The sequence below is a fragment of the Cheilinus undulatus genome, linkage group 13, assembly GCF_018320785.1.
Source record: "Cheilinus undulatus linkage group 13, ASM1832078v1, whole genome shotgun sequence".
Classification (NCBI taxonomy): domain Eukaryota; kingdom Metazoa; phylum Chordata; class Actinopteri; order Labriformes; family Labridae; genus Cheilinus; species Cheilinus undulatus.
In genome coordinates this window covers 19,837,572-19,853,431 of record NC_054877.1, presented here as the reverse complement: position 1 = coordinate 19,853,431, position 15,860 = coordinate 19,837,572, and the positions used below count along the sequence as shown (strand labels likewise).

General features: G+C 40.7%; 1 protein-coding gene across 1 annotated transcript in view; it reads right to left on the bottom strand.

The window, feature by feature from the left end:
- Positions 1-8,622: 8,622 nt before the first annotated feature.
- cacnb2b (calcium channel, voltage-dependent, beta 2b) overlaps positions 8,623-15,860 on the bottom strand; it is a 68,926-nt gene continuing 61,688 nt past the window's right edge. Inside the window, exons 13-14 of the mRNA XM_041803727.1 lie at positions 15,446-15,619; positions 8,623-11,605 (exon numbers count right to left, since the gene is read on the bottom strand). Of these exons, the coding sequence (XP_041659661.1) occupies positions 10,829-11,605; positions 15,446-15,619 (951 nt within the window). The 3' untranslated portion in view covers positions 8,623-10,828. The remainder of the gene's footprint in view (positions 11,606-15,445; positions 15,620-15,860) is intronic.

Sequence of the window (15,860 nt, the reverse complement as noted above, 5' to 3'; positions counted from 1 at the left end):
TAAACAGTCATGAGGAATATAATTTGGTTTTGTTGACAAAAAGATTTACAAAAACGACAGTCAAAAAGTGACTGACCTAATTAAACAGAGATCCAGCCATCTGGTGCAAGTAGTCTGAGTGCAGTCAACTAAGAGAAAAGGTTATTTGAAAGGTATAAGTCAGGGGACGGGACACAAAAAGAGTTCCAAAGCACTGAACATCCCCAGGAGTTCAGATGAATAGTGTTTGTGTTTAATTTGTAGGCTGGGTAAGCCCTTGTTTTAAAGTGCTATACAAATAAAGTTATTATTATTTGGGCCCAAGCACCGAACCTTGGTGGGAGGACCTATTTGTAATCTGAAGGATTCTCGTTTGTTATTATTATACTCTGCATTTAATCTGAGATTTAAGTATCTAAACGTGTAAAAAATCCTGAATTTTGGCATGTGCATCAGGCCCAGTGAAAAATTAAAATTTTTTATGGGACCACAAGTAATTTTGGGAATTGCCTCGATAGCACCCCCTAACAGTTTTCAAAGTTAAAGCCCCCTCCTTTTATTTGTGCTGATGCTACTTGGGGAGATCTACAAAAAAGCCTCTTGGGTCCCTCCCTTATCTCCAACAAGAGATCCAACATTTTGAAAGAATGAGCTAAATTTGGTTTTTTTTTGACCATTGCAAGGGGTCCTTTGAAGATTATCTTCTCCAACAGCATTTATTCAACCAAGCTTAGTTTTGTAATACTGGCAGAGGAGACATAAATGATCAAAAGTTATTCAGAACTCTTATTAGTCTTACGGTGTGGCCATGGTGAGCCCTCAAATTTACATATTTTTCAACAGAAACATGAAGTTGTTTACAACTCAGCAGACCATTGTCCAATTGGGCTCAAACTGCTTGTGTTTATGGAGCGTTAATGTCTGCACAGTCATATGGTTATGATTTTCATAGATCATAGCGCCTCCCAGTGGTGACAGGAAATGTCAAGCTTTACAGTGCAAGCTGCTATTAAAAGTCCTTCGAAGATATCCACTTCAAATTTGTGTAAGGAAGGCCTCAAGAACTGGATTTATGTCTGTGCTAAAATCTGAAATACTAGGACTAATGTGTGATGATCATTGTAACATTTGGTGATTACTGAAATAAACACTGAAAAGTTATAAGGCAATATTGGTGTAATTTCACAGCAAAAAATAGACAAAAATGAACTTCAACTTTGGGCACTGATAACCTACAACGTCACGTGTTTTGTTGCTCTGATTGGCCCGTAAAGATGTGACAGACAGAACGTTCATCCAATCACCCCCCAAGTTTTTTTTTAAAGGCTCAGGCCTTTCCCAAACACAGTCTATGGGAGGTTTCCTAGATGGATGTGTGAAACAAATCAATCTAATCTTAAAGTGTGACTTTTGTCCTTAGTAATGGTGAGTCAGTATTTCCCAAATTAATAGTTGTTGGATTAGACAGTTAATTTAAATTGTTTCCAAATTACTGCAAAAATTTATAGTGAGTTCATTTGATCAGATACTACGGAAATATTTTAAATTTGTTTATTTTCTTCATGTGGTGTACCACCTGGAACAATGCAAATTACTTTATAACAAGCAAAAACACAAAACTATCCAAAAAGCTAGCTAAGGTCAGCTACACCACATGGTTTTAAAATCTTGACCAACTTGTTAAGTGTGGGATTGGGTTTGGCGTTCATTTTTTAAATAAATCTTCTCAAAATGTCTGCGGTATACAGTATTTCCACCACATGTTTAAAATACAAGAAGCAAGTCAGACCAAGTCCTTGGACAGCATGTGTGAAAGAAGTTGTTTTAAACGTTATCGAGTTCTTCTGCAATAATCAGTTAAATGTTTGTTTTTTGCAGAGCAGATTCTACATTTCAACTAACCAACAAGGCCACTGGGTTTTGCTTGGTTAAAACAGATAACATCGGCAATGAAGTACGGTGGACAACCAGTGACAGACTTCTGGTTCCTCGAAGGAATAAGTGCCCGGGCACCCAGGGCAGAAGTGTTGGGAGTGAAATAGTGACATACAACTCTATGACTGTGATGAAAACAGTTAGCTCTAAAAGTGGTAATGAGTGAATGAAACCATGCTGGCGCTAAAAGACCAAGCACTCTACATTAAGCTCACTGCAGAAAACACAGCTGTTCTTTCCAGAACAGCAGGGGCAAAAAACAATCTCACCATTTTAAGGATGTCCAGTGGTGCTTGCACAAGAACATATTGAGGTATACCACATCATCAGTATTCAGTATTCAGTTAAAAGTTGTTGCTCCAATATTTTGTACATTGCAAATTTTTCCAATATGTTAAAAAGTTTATGGAATAAAATGTTACTTTGGCCAACAATCAATTATCAGAAATGGTTGAATTGCTATTTACAACACTAATGACCCAGGGTCAAAACTTATCATAGACTTTTCTTGATATTGTAAATATAAAAAAATCTGAAACTGATCTTTATTTGTTATCTCCCATAAGAGCTTTATTCCATTGGTGGAAATGCAGCAGGGATGCCTTGTATGTTTCCCTTCCAGTACCAACACCAGTGGTACTCAGAATGCACCATACACAGGAAAATCTAGGGAGTAATTTTTCCAGGGTTAAAAAGTCCATCCATCCATCTATCCATCCATCTTCTTCTGCTTATCTGAGATCGGGTCACGGGGGCAGCAGCCTAAGCAGGGAGACCCAGACTTCCCTCTCCCCGGCCACTTCGTCCAGCTGTTCCCGGGGGATCCCAAGGCGTTCCCAGGCCAGCTGAGCGACATAGTCTCTCCAGAATGCCCTAGGTCTCCCCGGGGGTCTCCTCCCAGTGGGACTTGCCTGGAACACCTCACCCGGGAGGCGTCCAGGAGGCACCCGGACCAGATGCCTGAGCCACCTCATCTGGCTCCTCTCGACACGGAGGAGCAGCGGCTCTACTCCAAATCTCTCCCGAATGGCCAAGCTTCTCACCCTATCTCTAAGGGAGAGCCCATACACCCTGTGGAGGAAACTCATTTCAGCTGCCTGTATCCGTGATCTCGTTTTTTCGGTCACAACCCACAGCTCATGACCATAGGTGAGGGTGGGAGCGTAGATCGACCGGTAAATCGAGAGCTTCGCCTTTCGACTCAGCTCTTTCTTCACCACGACGGACCGGTGCAGAAACTGCATCACTGCAGACGTCGCGCTGATTTGCCTGTCGATCTCTTGCTCCATTCTTCCCTCACTCGTGAACAAGACCCCGAGATACTTGAACTCCTCCACTTGGGGCAGGGTCTCATTCCCAACCCTGAGAGGGCATTCCACCCTTTTCCGACTGAGGACCATGGCCTCAGATTTGGAGGTGCTGATTCTCATCCCAGCCGCTTTACACTTGGTTGCAAACCGTTCAAGTGAGAACTGGAGGTCACGGCCTGTTGAAGCCAACAGAACCAAATCATCCGCAAAAAGCAGAGACCCAATCCTGAGGCCACCAAACCGGATGCCCTCAACGCCCTGGCTGCACCTAGAAATTCTATCCATGAAAGTTATGAACAGAACCAGTGATAAAGGGCAGCCCTGGTGGAGTCCAACCCCCACCGGAAACGAGTCCGACTTTCTTCCGGCAATAAGGACCAAGCTCTGACACTGGTCATACAGGGACTGAACTGCCCTTATCAGGGGGTCCGGTACCCCAAATTCCCATAACCCCCTCCACAGGATTCCCCGCAGGATACGGTCGAATGCCTTCTCCAGGTCCACAAAATACATGTAGACTGGTTGGGCAAACTCCCATGCACCCTCTAGGACCCTGCCGAGAGTGTAGAGCTGGTCCACTGTTCCACGACCAGGACGAAAACCACATTGCTCCTCCTGGATCCAAGGATCGACTATCTGATGGACCCTCCTCTCCAGGACCCCTGAATAGACCTTACCGGGGAGGCTGAGAAGTGTGATCCCCTATAATTGGAACACACCCTCCAGTCCCCCTTCTTAAAGAGGGGGACCACCACCCCAGTCTGCCAGTCCAGGGGCACTGTCCCTGATGTCCACGCGATGTTGCAAAGGCATGTCAACCAAGACAGCCCTACAACATCCAGAGCCTTGAGGAACTCAGGGCGGATCTCATCCACCCCCGGGGCCCTGTCACCAAGGAGCTTTTTGACCACCTCGGTGACCTCAGTCCCAGAGATAGAAGAGCCCACACCCAAGTCCCCAGGCTCTGCTTCCCCATCGGAAGGCGTGTTGATGGGATTGAGGAGGTCCTTGAAGTATTCCTTCCACCGACCCACAACATCCCGAGTTGAGGTCAACAGTGTGCCATCTCCACTGTACAAGGTGTTGACAGCGTACTGCTTCCCCCTCCTGAGATGCCGGATGGTGGTCCAGAATCTTCTTGAAGCCGTATGGAAGTCGTTCTCCATGGCCTCCCCGAACTCCTCTCACGTATGGGTTTTTGCCTTGGCAAACTCTGAAGCCGCAAACCGCTTGGCCTGCCAATACCTGTCAGCTGCCTCTGGAGTCCCGCAGGCCAAAAAGGCCCAATAAGACTCCTTCTTCAGCTTGACAGCATCCCTCACCGCCGGTGTCCACCAGCGGGCTCGGGGGTTACTACCACAACAGGCACCGACCACCTTACGGTTGCAGCTCCTATCAGCCGCCTCGACAATAGAGGTACGGAACACGGCCCTCTCGGACTCAATGTCCCCTGCCTCCCCCGAAACATGATTGAAACTCTGTCGGAGGTGAGAGTTGAAGCGCCTTCTGACAGGGGACTCCGCCAGACGTACCCAGCAGACTCTCACAATACGTTTGGGCCTGCCAGGTCTGACCGGCATCCTCCCCCACCAGCGGAGCCAACTCACCACCAGGTGGTGATCAGTTGACAGCTCCGCCCCTCTCTTTACCCGAGTGTCCAGGACATGTGGCCGTAGGTCCGATGATACGACTACAAAATCGATCATCAAACTGCAACCTAGGGTCTCCTGGTGCCAAGTGCACATGTGGACACCCTTATGCCTGAACATGGTGTTCGTTATAGACATTCCATGACGAGCACAAAAGCCCAGCAACAGAACACCGCTCAGGTTCAGTTCAGGGGGGCCGTTCCTCCCAATCACCCCCTTCCAAGTCTCACTGTCATTGCCCACGTGAGCATTGAAGTCCCCCAGCAGAACGAAGGAGTCCCCAGAGGGATCGCTCTCCAGCACCCCCTCCAGCGACTCCAAAAGGGGTGGGTACTCTGAACTGCTGTTCGGTGCAAAAGTATTTTACTAAAATAGTAAAATTTACTCTTTATTGAGTATATTTATTACCAGCCACCACGAGAGTTGGAGTAAATTCTGCCGGAGTAAAACTTTTAACAACACCCACCTAAGTTTCAACTCCGCTGCCATCAGTCATGGACGGTCCCAGCTATAGCTCATTAACTGTCCCAGCTGATAATCCTTGGCAATCAAGATCTCACCAGGTGATGAACCTTTGGTCACCTTTGTACTACAGCTTCTAGTCAGGTAACTCCTCTTCAACCTGTGATGATCTAGTGATTTTTCAGTGAGTTTTCATTTTTCCTTGTCTAACTCCATTTGTCTTCTTTTTTTGCAGTGTCTCCATCTTTCTGCCAGTGCTATTTCCAAGCACCAGCCAGTACACTCACCATCATTGGCACTATTGTTGTCAAATAAACTTCTTTTACTTTACCACGTTGTCTCGTGCTCTGCTCCTGAGTTCTTGTCATATGTTCATCACAATTGTTTCTGTAATATTAGAACACTGTCTAATATACAAAAACACCTCTTTAGTACCTTTTATAGATAGAAAGGCAGAATTATCTATTAAGAGGAAAATGTAGCTGTATATAAAGAGGAATATCAGTCTATTTAGAGTAAGATACAGCTCTACACAACCTTTACCCAATTCTATATGGAGTTGAAATTGTTCTGTAATAAGTAGAGACATTTTTATAAGGAACGAAAAACAGTTCTGAAAGGACTAAATAAAACACTGTATTGAGAAAAAAAACAGCTCTATAATGAATAAACTAAGGTCTGTATTACTCTGTAGTGAGCAAAATTGCTTTAGAGTTGTTTTTATTTTGTTCATTGTGGAGTACATAAGTATAACTGATCCCCATGAGCTGGCCTATATCACAGGTATTATATCTATAAAGGTTAGTTTATCTGAGAAAGTACGATGTTGTATATTTTATGGTTATTATATATTTCTTCCCCATTTACATCAAATACCACTTCTTGGGACAGAGGGAAATAAGCTTTGGACTGGGCTCATCCTGGATCCAGAACATGGTTGTAGGTGGTCTAATAGAAAACCTTACTGCTATAAGAAATGGGACTCAGGTAGGGTTTTTCTTTCCTATTCCCACATTCAGTACCTGAAATCCAAGCAAAAAAAAAAAAAAAGTTTTTAAAATCCTGACATTAAAATTAACTTGAATCTCTTTAAAAACAAATTTGAGAGAAATTTACAAAAGCAGATGCAGTAGAAAGCGGGGATGGTGTAGGCCAGTGCCTTGATTTTCTAACTGACTGAAATTACTGTATAAACTCAAAGTGAGCATTGACTTGTTCCCAACCCTAGAAACAAAGTGTAAAAGCAACAAAGAAGACTGGAGTTGAAATGTTCTTGTCTGATCAAGTTTTTCTTTTTCTTTCCACATAAAGATTTTTACTACTCTCATATTTTCTGTTTTTCAATTAAATTTTAGAAGTTACTCAGGAGGGTTATTTAATAGGATGTTCAGGAAATAACATGGCAATTTTAATTTCAGTCTTGTTCAAGGGAATCCCCTTCCTAATCTTGGATACAGCTGTGCATATGTTGACCCTGTTGTACGGTACTCCTGGCAGAGCTCCACTTGCAGCAAAAATCTTGGGTACATCTGCTCCAGCAAAGCGAGCGAGGCGCTACCCACAGAAGGTGCGGTATAAAGAACTATTAAAGTCCATACATACCTGGAAACTGATGAGCTCCATTTAATATGTCAGTAAATCTTTTTATTTCTGTTCCTTTCATGAACATCTGGGAGTTTGGAAACCTGCTTTTTCAACTGATATCAAATACTGTGTCGTCATCAGAGGGGAGGTAAGAAGTCTCAAAATGTATCTTCACAAATTAACTTAAAAATTAGTTGATAGCATACAACACAATGATTACGATAAGACAAATAGTGCTATTCACTCATCAGGTAACATGAAAGAATACCGTGTGACTTCATACCATAGATTAATGTTTCTAATACCATGTTTGGCATAACAGTTTGACATTACATTGAATGCTGCCTCTACCAGCACACACAGTTGTCAAATAAATAAATACTGATTTATATTTTGTTGCAGATTGGGAACTGGGCTGACTGTGTGTGTGAGGAGAAACATGGCTTCATTTGTATGAAGCTGAGTTCCACAGAGGCCACAGAGGATGAAGTTGTAATGGATGAAGGCTGTAAAAGTTAGTTTACTTTTAGAGCAAGATTTATACAGTCAGTGCATAGCACTAAAAGTTTAATCAGAGCAACAAAGCAACGTAAAAGGCACTTCATAACGCATGGTCATGCCCACTATCAGTGCCAGTCAGCCAGTTGGTGAGTATAGCTTGGTTTCACGTCCAGCTAATATTGCAAAGGTTTGAAAAATTGAGAAGAAGCAAAGCAACAATGGTTCTCATGATGCATCTAATTTTTGGCTCAGCAAGGTTTTTGTTTTATTTTCAAATCAGTCCCTGCTTTCAGAAACCCTTTAAAATTGTTATCATTCGCTACTGTTGTTTCCCACCACTACAGTATATAATGGAACATGATTAGAAAAATACAAGATACTAATTCATTACTTCTGTTATTTTTTCTTTCATCAATCCAGGGATGGAGAAGACATGGCTCATACTGCTACTTTTCAGGCCTCAGACCAAAACCTTTGATGAAGCTGTGAATGACTGCAGTAGTTATGGTTCTTACTTAGCTGAATAACTAAAATCAAATGATTTTTGACAGCAGTGTATGGTTTTTCCAAGTGAGCTCAGCTTTTCTTAGATAAAAGTAGGGGGCCTCAGAAGAAAAGAGGCTAGAAACCAGTGGTACAAGAGCAAAATATGTGGTATGAATATTATAGAACATGAAAGTGTTGGCACCTTTAAATATAGACAAACCAAAAGCATTTTAAGTTTTACATTTTAATAATTTTCAACAAAAGAATGCATATTTGTCAAAATCAATTCCTGAATAATGTACAAAACACATATGTAACCAAAACATATAAGTTTAAAAGAAACTGAGTCATTTCAGTGTTGTCAACTCAAATCAATCATACACAGAAGATCTACCAAACAGTGCAACAGGCTTTCTGGTTCTCCTTACAATAACCTAACAAGGCAGTTATGAAGTATGTACAAATGCATAGAGATTGAATTCAAGCAAGATATTTTATCACAAGGAGATGCATAGAGTATCCAGCGTATAGCACAGGTCAGTGTCACCGAAAAAAAATCATGCTTCCAGACAGGGCAAATGCAAGTCAGTGAATATACTTCAACACCCTTTCTTAAAAAAGTAGGAGGCATGGTAGGGCCTCTTTTAAGAAGAACTTTTAAGAGTCATGTAGAAAAATAGTTTGACTTTCCATGTTTAAAATAAATTGTTGCCTTTTCAAGATACACCCATGGGGGCAGAGTTGGATGTGACACTGAAACAAAAGTCTGTGGTTTTATAAATTATTCTGACCATTAAACTTAACAAGACATCCCTTTTTCTCATCTTTACATTGAAATTATAACATGTATTTGCTGTACAGAAGCCAAGAACAGCAGACGTTGCAAAGAATCCATTTGGTCTCATTACAAGATGTTAACAAATAAATTTTCCTGATTGTGATTTGTTTTGGGAAATTGTTATGTGCATTTTAGTAAAAGCTGTCAAATATAGGGGCAAATCATGCTCATCCTAGTATTTTTAAAAGCCAGAGTGAGATCTTCAGCTGATTTATTGTGTCTGTTTCACAGTCCAGGACTTAAATATTTTCCATGTTCATTAAAATAATGTAGAAATAAGAAAATATGCCTTTAAATGAGAAAGGCTGAAACAAGATGATGTTTTCCACCTTGGCTAAAAAAAAAAAAATCAAGTTAAGGCTAAACCAATATTACTTTTCTGTCAGTCAGTCAGTTAACTTAACATCAATCAGCAGTTTTTAGCTGGTCTAGCCTCTCAAATTCATATAATTAGGATTGATGCAATTTGAACCTGGAACAGAGAAAAACATCAGCATTTCTTTTTGATGGCTTCACACTTCACTCTGAGGTTTCTGTCCAATTTGTCCTAAAGTAAAGAAAAATAAAACCCAAGTTATGTGTATTCTGTGACATAATCATGTCACACTAGGCAAAACTGGCAGCATAAAAATGTTGCACTTCTACATGTTTTGTCTTTAATTGATAATTTTGTGCTGCTGTCTTTCTTGGCCAGGACACTCTTGTAAATGAGATTTTTTGATCTCAATGAGGTTTTCCTGGTTAAATAAAATTAAATAAATAGATAGAACCTAGTATTAGCAACCCTCACTATAATTTCCACAAAACAAGTGTAAAACATAAACTTTTTGCCAAAACTTTTTATTCCCAGGAACACTTCTGCAACCCGCTCAAAAAGGCTCAATGACCCACTTTGGGGTGTTGACCCACCAGCTGAGAATACAGATGTAAATCATAACCCTGCTTTATTGGAAAATACCCTCTTCTTCAGAGATATACATCTCAAAAATACTTTTCATTTCTTTTATTTTTTATATAAATAAATATTGTACTGTGGATTTGTTAACAAGGTATTATCATACCATGGCATGTTGATATTGTTACATTCCTATATTATAATCATTTTTAAGGGTAATTATTTTGATTCAATTTCAAACAAAAGTTCCAGACGGAAGTAAATGTAATATAGTGCAATATCAAAAAAAGTTTAGCCCAGAACAGAATGAGAAAAAAAAATGTTTCAACATAAAACTTGTAAATTGGCAGAAACCTGCCAAAATTTGGCCATTAACTGTAAATAACTCCCTTTCTGTATATTTTTAACAATGACAAAGGGAGACTTTTTCGTTTGTATGGAAATGATGCATGTTAGTCAATTTTCACGTATCTCAATCCCACTTAAGGGGGGTGCAGTATGACTTGGGGGAGTCACACCATTGCAATAATGATGATTCTCTGCAGTTTAAAATCCCTTGGAAACTAAATCGTATAGCCTTAACAGAAAAAAAAAGTAGGAGCCATTTTTTTGTAAAGGCTCATTTATGCTCTATTTGCATATGAAAGTAGATCCACATGTTTCAGGGTCACTGCCCATATACTCACATACATCTGTAATGTTGGAGAGGACATCAAAGAATTCATCCATTGGAGGGCATGGTCTCACATGGGACTGTTTGCTTACAATGCAAGCTAGCCAACTCCAAATCTTTCCGTAAAAAGTTATCGCCATTTTCCAAACTATTCTTTTTCATTGTTTTGCTGGTCTGGCTAGGCTATACTACTCAGCACTGTGCCCTGCAATTTCAGCTGTTATGGTGACATTTGGTCCAAATCCAAAACCTCCAGAAAAGTTGCTAAACTATAGACAAAATAAACCCAGAGGATGCATGGAACAGAAGGCTTCGTCTGTATCCATTTCAGACAGAGAGCATAAATGAGCCTGTAGGTGAAACACTAAAACAAGAGAGAAATAATAATGGAAAATAAAACAGCAATGAGGTAAAAAGGTAAAATGAAAATATGAGACACTCTGCCCCGTGCATTAGTGCATAACAACTTGAGCAGCATAAAAAACATGCACCAACACAGGGAAAGAACATCAGTCACTAGTGTATGTAGGAATCCCTGTGCCATTGTCGTACATCTCTGTCTCGTTCTCTACCATGATCCCTCTCTCTTTCTCTGTCCTTGTGTCTTTCTCTGTCTCTATCTCTGTCTCTCTCTCTGTCCCGGTCTCTGTCTCTCTCTCTGTCTCTGTCCCGGTCTCTGCCGTGATAGTGGTGGTAGCTGTGATGATTGTGTGCGGGGTAGTGATCCGTGTGTTGAGTCCGTGTTGAAACGTGCTGGTGATGTCTGTGCTGCCGGTTGCGTTCGTTGTGCTCCTGCTCGTAGTCCTCCCCGACTTGCGGCTGGCTGCTGCCGCGGTGTTGATGTTGGTGATGGTGGTGGTGGTGGTGATGGTGGTGGTTGCTGTTGTGATGCTGGTGGTTATGGCCCCGGTGGTTATAGCGAGTCTCCTCCTCGTCCTCCTCCACCACATCCTCCACCACCTCCTCCTCCTCCTGTTCCTCCTGTATGTGCCTGCGGTGAATTTTCTGGCTGTACTCCCTGCTAGTCTGTACCTCCGCTCCTCCAGATGTTTGGTTGCTCTGGCTGTGGCCGTGGTGCTCCATTCGGCGGTTGTGGTGGTGGTGGTGATGGTGGTGGTGATGGGTGTGCTGGGGTCTCTTTGGTTCAGTCCTCAGAAGTCGCTCCTCCTCCTCTCTATGGCCCTCCTCCGTCGTCTGCTCCTGTGCTGGGGCTGAAGGGGGCTCCTCATCTAGATGGTTCTCCCTGGAACCCTTCCTCTTGGGTGCTGCTGACTTCTTGTTTTTCTGCCCTTCCTGGATCAAGGAAATAAGCATAATGTCACATTCATGTACAGACAAGAAAACCCATTGCTTTTACTGGGGAAGGTACAAAGCCAGAGCCCATGTGTGTATACTTAGACACCTGCAAAACTAAAACAAACATACACAGCTGCTGTTAGGAGGACAGCTGACTCTCAAGAGCCCAAACTGGCAATCTCCATCACACTACTGGCATACGGAATATTTCTGGAATATCAGGGGACTCTTGGCTACTCACTCCTGCTATGAGCTATTACTCACATGAAAACAGACTGACTCGCTGCCTCCAGCATCTCTGCATCTGTTGTACAGCTGCTGCAACTACCGATTGTATTCACTAGCTGTTAATTTTTCCAGCTTTGACCCTTTTCAGTACTTAAAGGTTTATTACGTAATATTGAGCCTAGTAGGATTTAAGGGATCAAACTTTGATGAAAGAAACATAATATTCATACAGTGCCTATAGAAAGTATTCAACCTCTTGGATGTTTTATCCTTTTACTGATTTTATAAAATAAATCATGGTCAATATAATTAGGCTTTTTGGACAAAAGAAATACCAAACCTCTTTAATGTCAAAATGAAAACAGATCTCTACGAAATAATTTAAAATAAATAGAAATATGTAAGGTAAAATAAGTTACTGCATAAATATTCAATCCCTTAAAAATGACTGACCTAATCCAACAGAGATCCAGACAATTGGTCTTAGTAGTCTCACAATTAGGGAATTGATGATCACCTGAATGAAGTGAATGTGTCTCAAGTGATTGTAGTATAAAGACAATGGTTAATCAATATTCCTGGCTACATTACACCATGAAGACAAAAGAACACTCCATGCAACTCAGAGAAAAGTTTATTGAAAAGTAAAAGTCTGTGGATGTAAAGAAAAAAAAAAAAAATCCAAGCACTGAACATCATCAAGAAATGAAAGGAATATGGTGCATGTGTAAACCTGCCTAGATCAGGCTGTCCTCACAGGCTCAGTGACCATGCAAAAAGGAGACTTGTGAGAGAGGCCATCAAGACATCTGTGACTACTCTGAAGGAGTTACAAGCTTCAGCAGCTGACATTGGAGAGACTCTGCACACAACAACTGCTGTTGGTTCTTCACCAGTCAAAGCTTTATGGGAGAGTGGCAAAGTGAAAGATACTGTTGAAAAAACTTATAAAGTCTCAACTAGAGTTCACCAAAAGGCATGTGGGAGATTCCATGGTCAAGTTGAAGAAAGCTCTCTGCTCTGATCTGGCCCTTAGACAAGACACAATGTTTGATGGACCCTCAAACACTGCACCATCCCCACTGTGAAGCACGGTGGTGGCAGCATCATGCTGTGGGGATGTTACTCGGCAACCAGCACTGAAAGGCTTGTAAAAGTAGAGGGTAAGATCACTATGGCAAAATATTGGAATATTCTTGAGGACCATTTTATTCAGTCTGCAAGAGAACTATGGCTATAGGGGATTTATTTTCCAGCAAGACAATGACCCAAAGCATAAAGTAAAAGCTACAGAAATTGTTTGAAGACAACAAGGTCAACATTCTGGAATGACAGAGTCAAAGCTAAGACCTCAATCCAAAAGAGAATTTGTGGATGAACTTGAAAGGGTTGTTCAAGCCCAATCCCCATGCAGCCTGACAGAGCTTGAGCAGTTTTGAAAAGAAGAATGGAGTAAAATTACAGTGTCCTGATGTGCAAGCCTGATTGAGACCTATCCACACAGACTCAATGCTGTGATTGCAGCCAAAAATGAGTCTACTACAGTAAACACTGACTTGAAGGGGGTGAATATTTATGCAAATATATATATTATATATATTGATCACATTATATTTATATTACAAATTTTATTTAGTCGACATTACTGTGTAGAAATCTGTTTTTAACTTTGACATTAAAGAGGGTTTTTTTTGGCAAAAAAAACAAAGGGTAAAACATCAACATCACATAAATATATGACTTAATAGTTTTTTAAAAATGCATATTTTTTTCCATATTCCTTTTTCTAAAGGTACTGTTGTAAACTTAAAAGGCCTTTCTGCAGAAAGTTTGTAAACCTTTGGGAGCGCAGATGGTTGAGTGGTTAAAGGTGCTACCCATGTATGCGGGCGGCCTGGGCTCAAATCTGGCCTGTGGCCCTCTACCCCATGTCTCTCCCCACTCTCGTTCCTGTTTCCAAGTCTATCCACCGTCCTTCCTCTATCAAATAAAGGCATGAAAAGGCCCAAAAATAAATCTTTAAAAAAAAAAGTTTGTAAACCTTTCAAATCCTCAAAGAAAAAATGATGGCAGCCTTGTGAGCAATTATGTACAAGCAGTTATGCTCATCACAATTTCATTTACATTAATTGTGAAGCACAACCTCTTACTATTTTTTTCATCTGTTGTTTGTTTTTCACAAAAACCTAAAGTCATACCCCTCATATGTATAAATGTTCTTAGCAATAAAATTCTCTTCTGATTTTATTCTTTGTTCATCTTCTTTCATTTGCACAAGTAAATAAAGAACTAGAAGAATTTGACATAGTCTGTAGGTGCACTCCTTTAAAAAGAGAAATTATGTAAAAGAGGAAACAGAAAAACTAGAACTACTGCCTACCGGTTATGTGACTCCACAAGATCTACGGTGAAACTACTGAAATAAGCTGGGGTGGTTTATGACATTATACCTCTATGATGTAATCAGTTCATCCTTGAGTCAGAGTGGACATTGTGCAAAGTTTGAAGAAAATCCCTCAAAGCTTTCATGAGTTCATTGACCTTGATATTGGACTTTTGAGCTCCAAAATCAAATCAGTTTACCTCTGATCCCTAAAAGCAGTCTTTATATTTACATGAAAGGACTTATTGGATATACGGATGTAAGAACAGAAAGATGTAAGGACATATGACGTACGGACTGGTGATCTGAAAACCTAAATCTTTTGGCCCTTGCTATTGCTGGCAAAGCAGCATAAATATAAAAAATGCCATATAAAGAAAAAAGGAGATTAAAATAAAGAATTGGCAAAGTGAAAAGCATGATTTGAGATAGCTATTGACAAAACAGAACAAATATTAAAGGACCAGTATCCTTTAATTGAAGCTTTCATCTCAGGTCTTTAGCCAAGAGCAGTGCTTTTAAATAAGGTCGTGGATATTTTCATGGATAAGAGTGAAGAGTAAAAGCCAGTTTTAAATTCTCTAAAAGCTCCAGTTGTCATTGTGTCTTCTACTGCCTGGTTCGTGATTATGACAAACAGCAGGATTTCCGGGCTTAAAAACTATGAACATATGGCAGGTATTATAAAAATTAATGACACAAAAGATGTTAAGTGCCATTTACATTTACCTATATAAGTACTCCAACTATTTTTTGGCTCATTGCATTGGTCTCCATACTAACAATAATTCCCCATACAGGTATTATGTCATCCAAATATTAAATCAGCCTTCTGTGTGGATTTTGCACATAAGTCTCATTTACTTCTAGTGTAGGCACAGCTAAAACTAATCTCTATTTCTGCAGAAGGAAACTCGGCTACAGTAAAATTATATCACTCACCAGAGGTACTATTTCATTTCTTCAACTTTCCAGAGGAGTAGAATAAGGAGAAATGAAATGAAAATGTTAGATGGTCACCAATAAACAACACACGCTGGTCTTTCTCTCTCTACAAAATTATAACTCACTTTGCAAACTTTTTTTTTTCCACAGTCATCAAAATCTCTGTGGAGATGGAATGGGTGGGATGTAATGAGACGGTACAATAAAATCTTATCAAGTTGTATAAGATCATTTATAATAACTTATGTTATATTTCCTTTATGGTTGTCTGTTTACTGTACCTGTATTCCTGTTGGGTTGGTGGGCAGTGTGTTCTCAACCAGCCCAGCCACCAGAGCGTTAGAGGACTCCATCTCTGGTGGGTGAGTGGCTCTCCAGTAAGACTCAAGATAATCAGCGATGTGCTCACAGGCGTCCGTCAGCTGGTTCTCATCTAAGATGACGTCAAACATTTCCTGCAGGGTTATGAAAACAGAGTAAGAAGAAACAAAGGTTAGTCTGTAACTAACTAGACTGTGATTGCAGTGAAAGTGTGAGAACTTTTCAGCAAGATTTGACTTTGGGTACAAATACAAACCCCCTAGCTTATGGTGATATCAAAAAGAAGAAAATGGTGCAAATTCTGCTATATTATGCATTCATGCTGTTTTAAATCCTGTGCCCAGCGCAGAGGCTGTGGAGTGCAGTACACCTAGC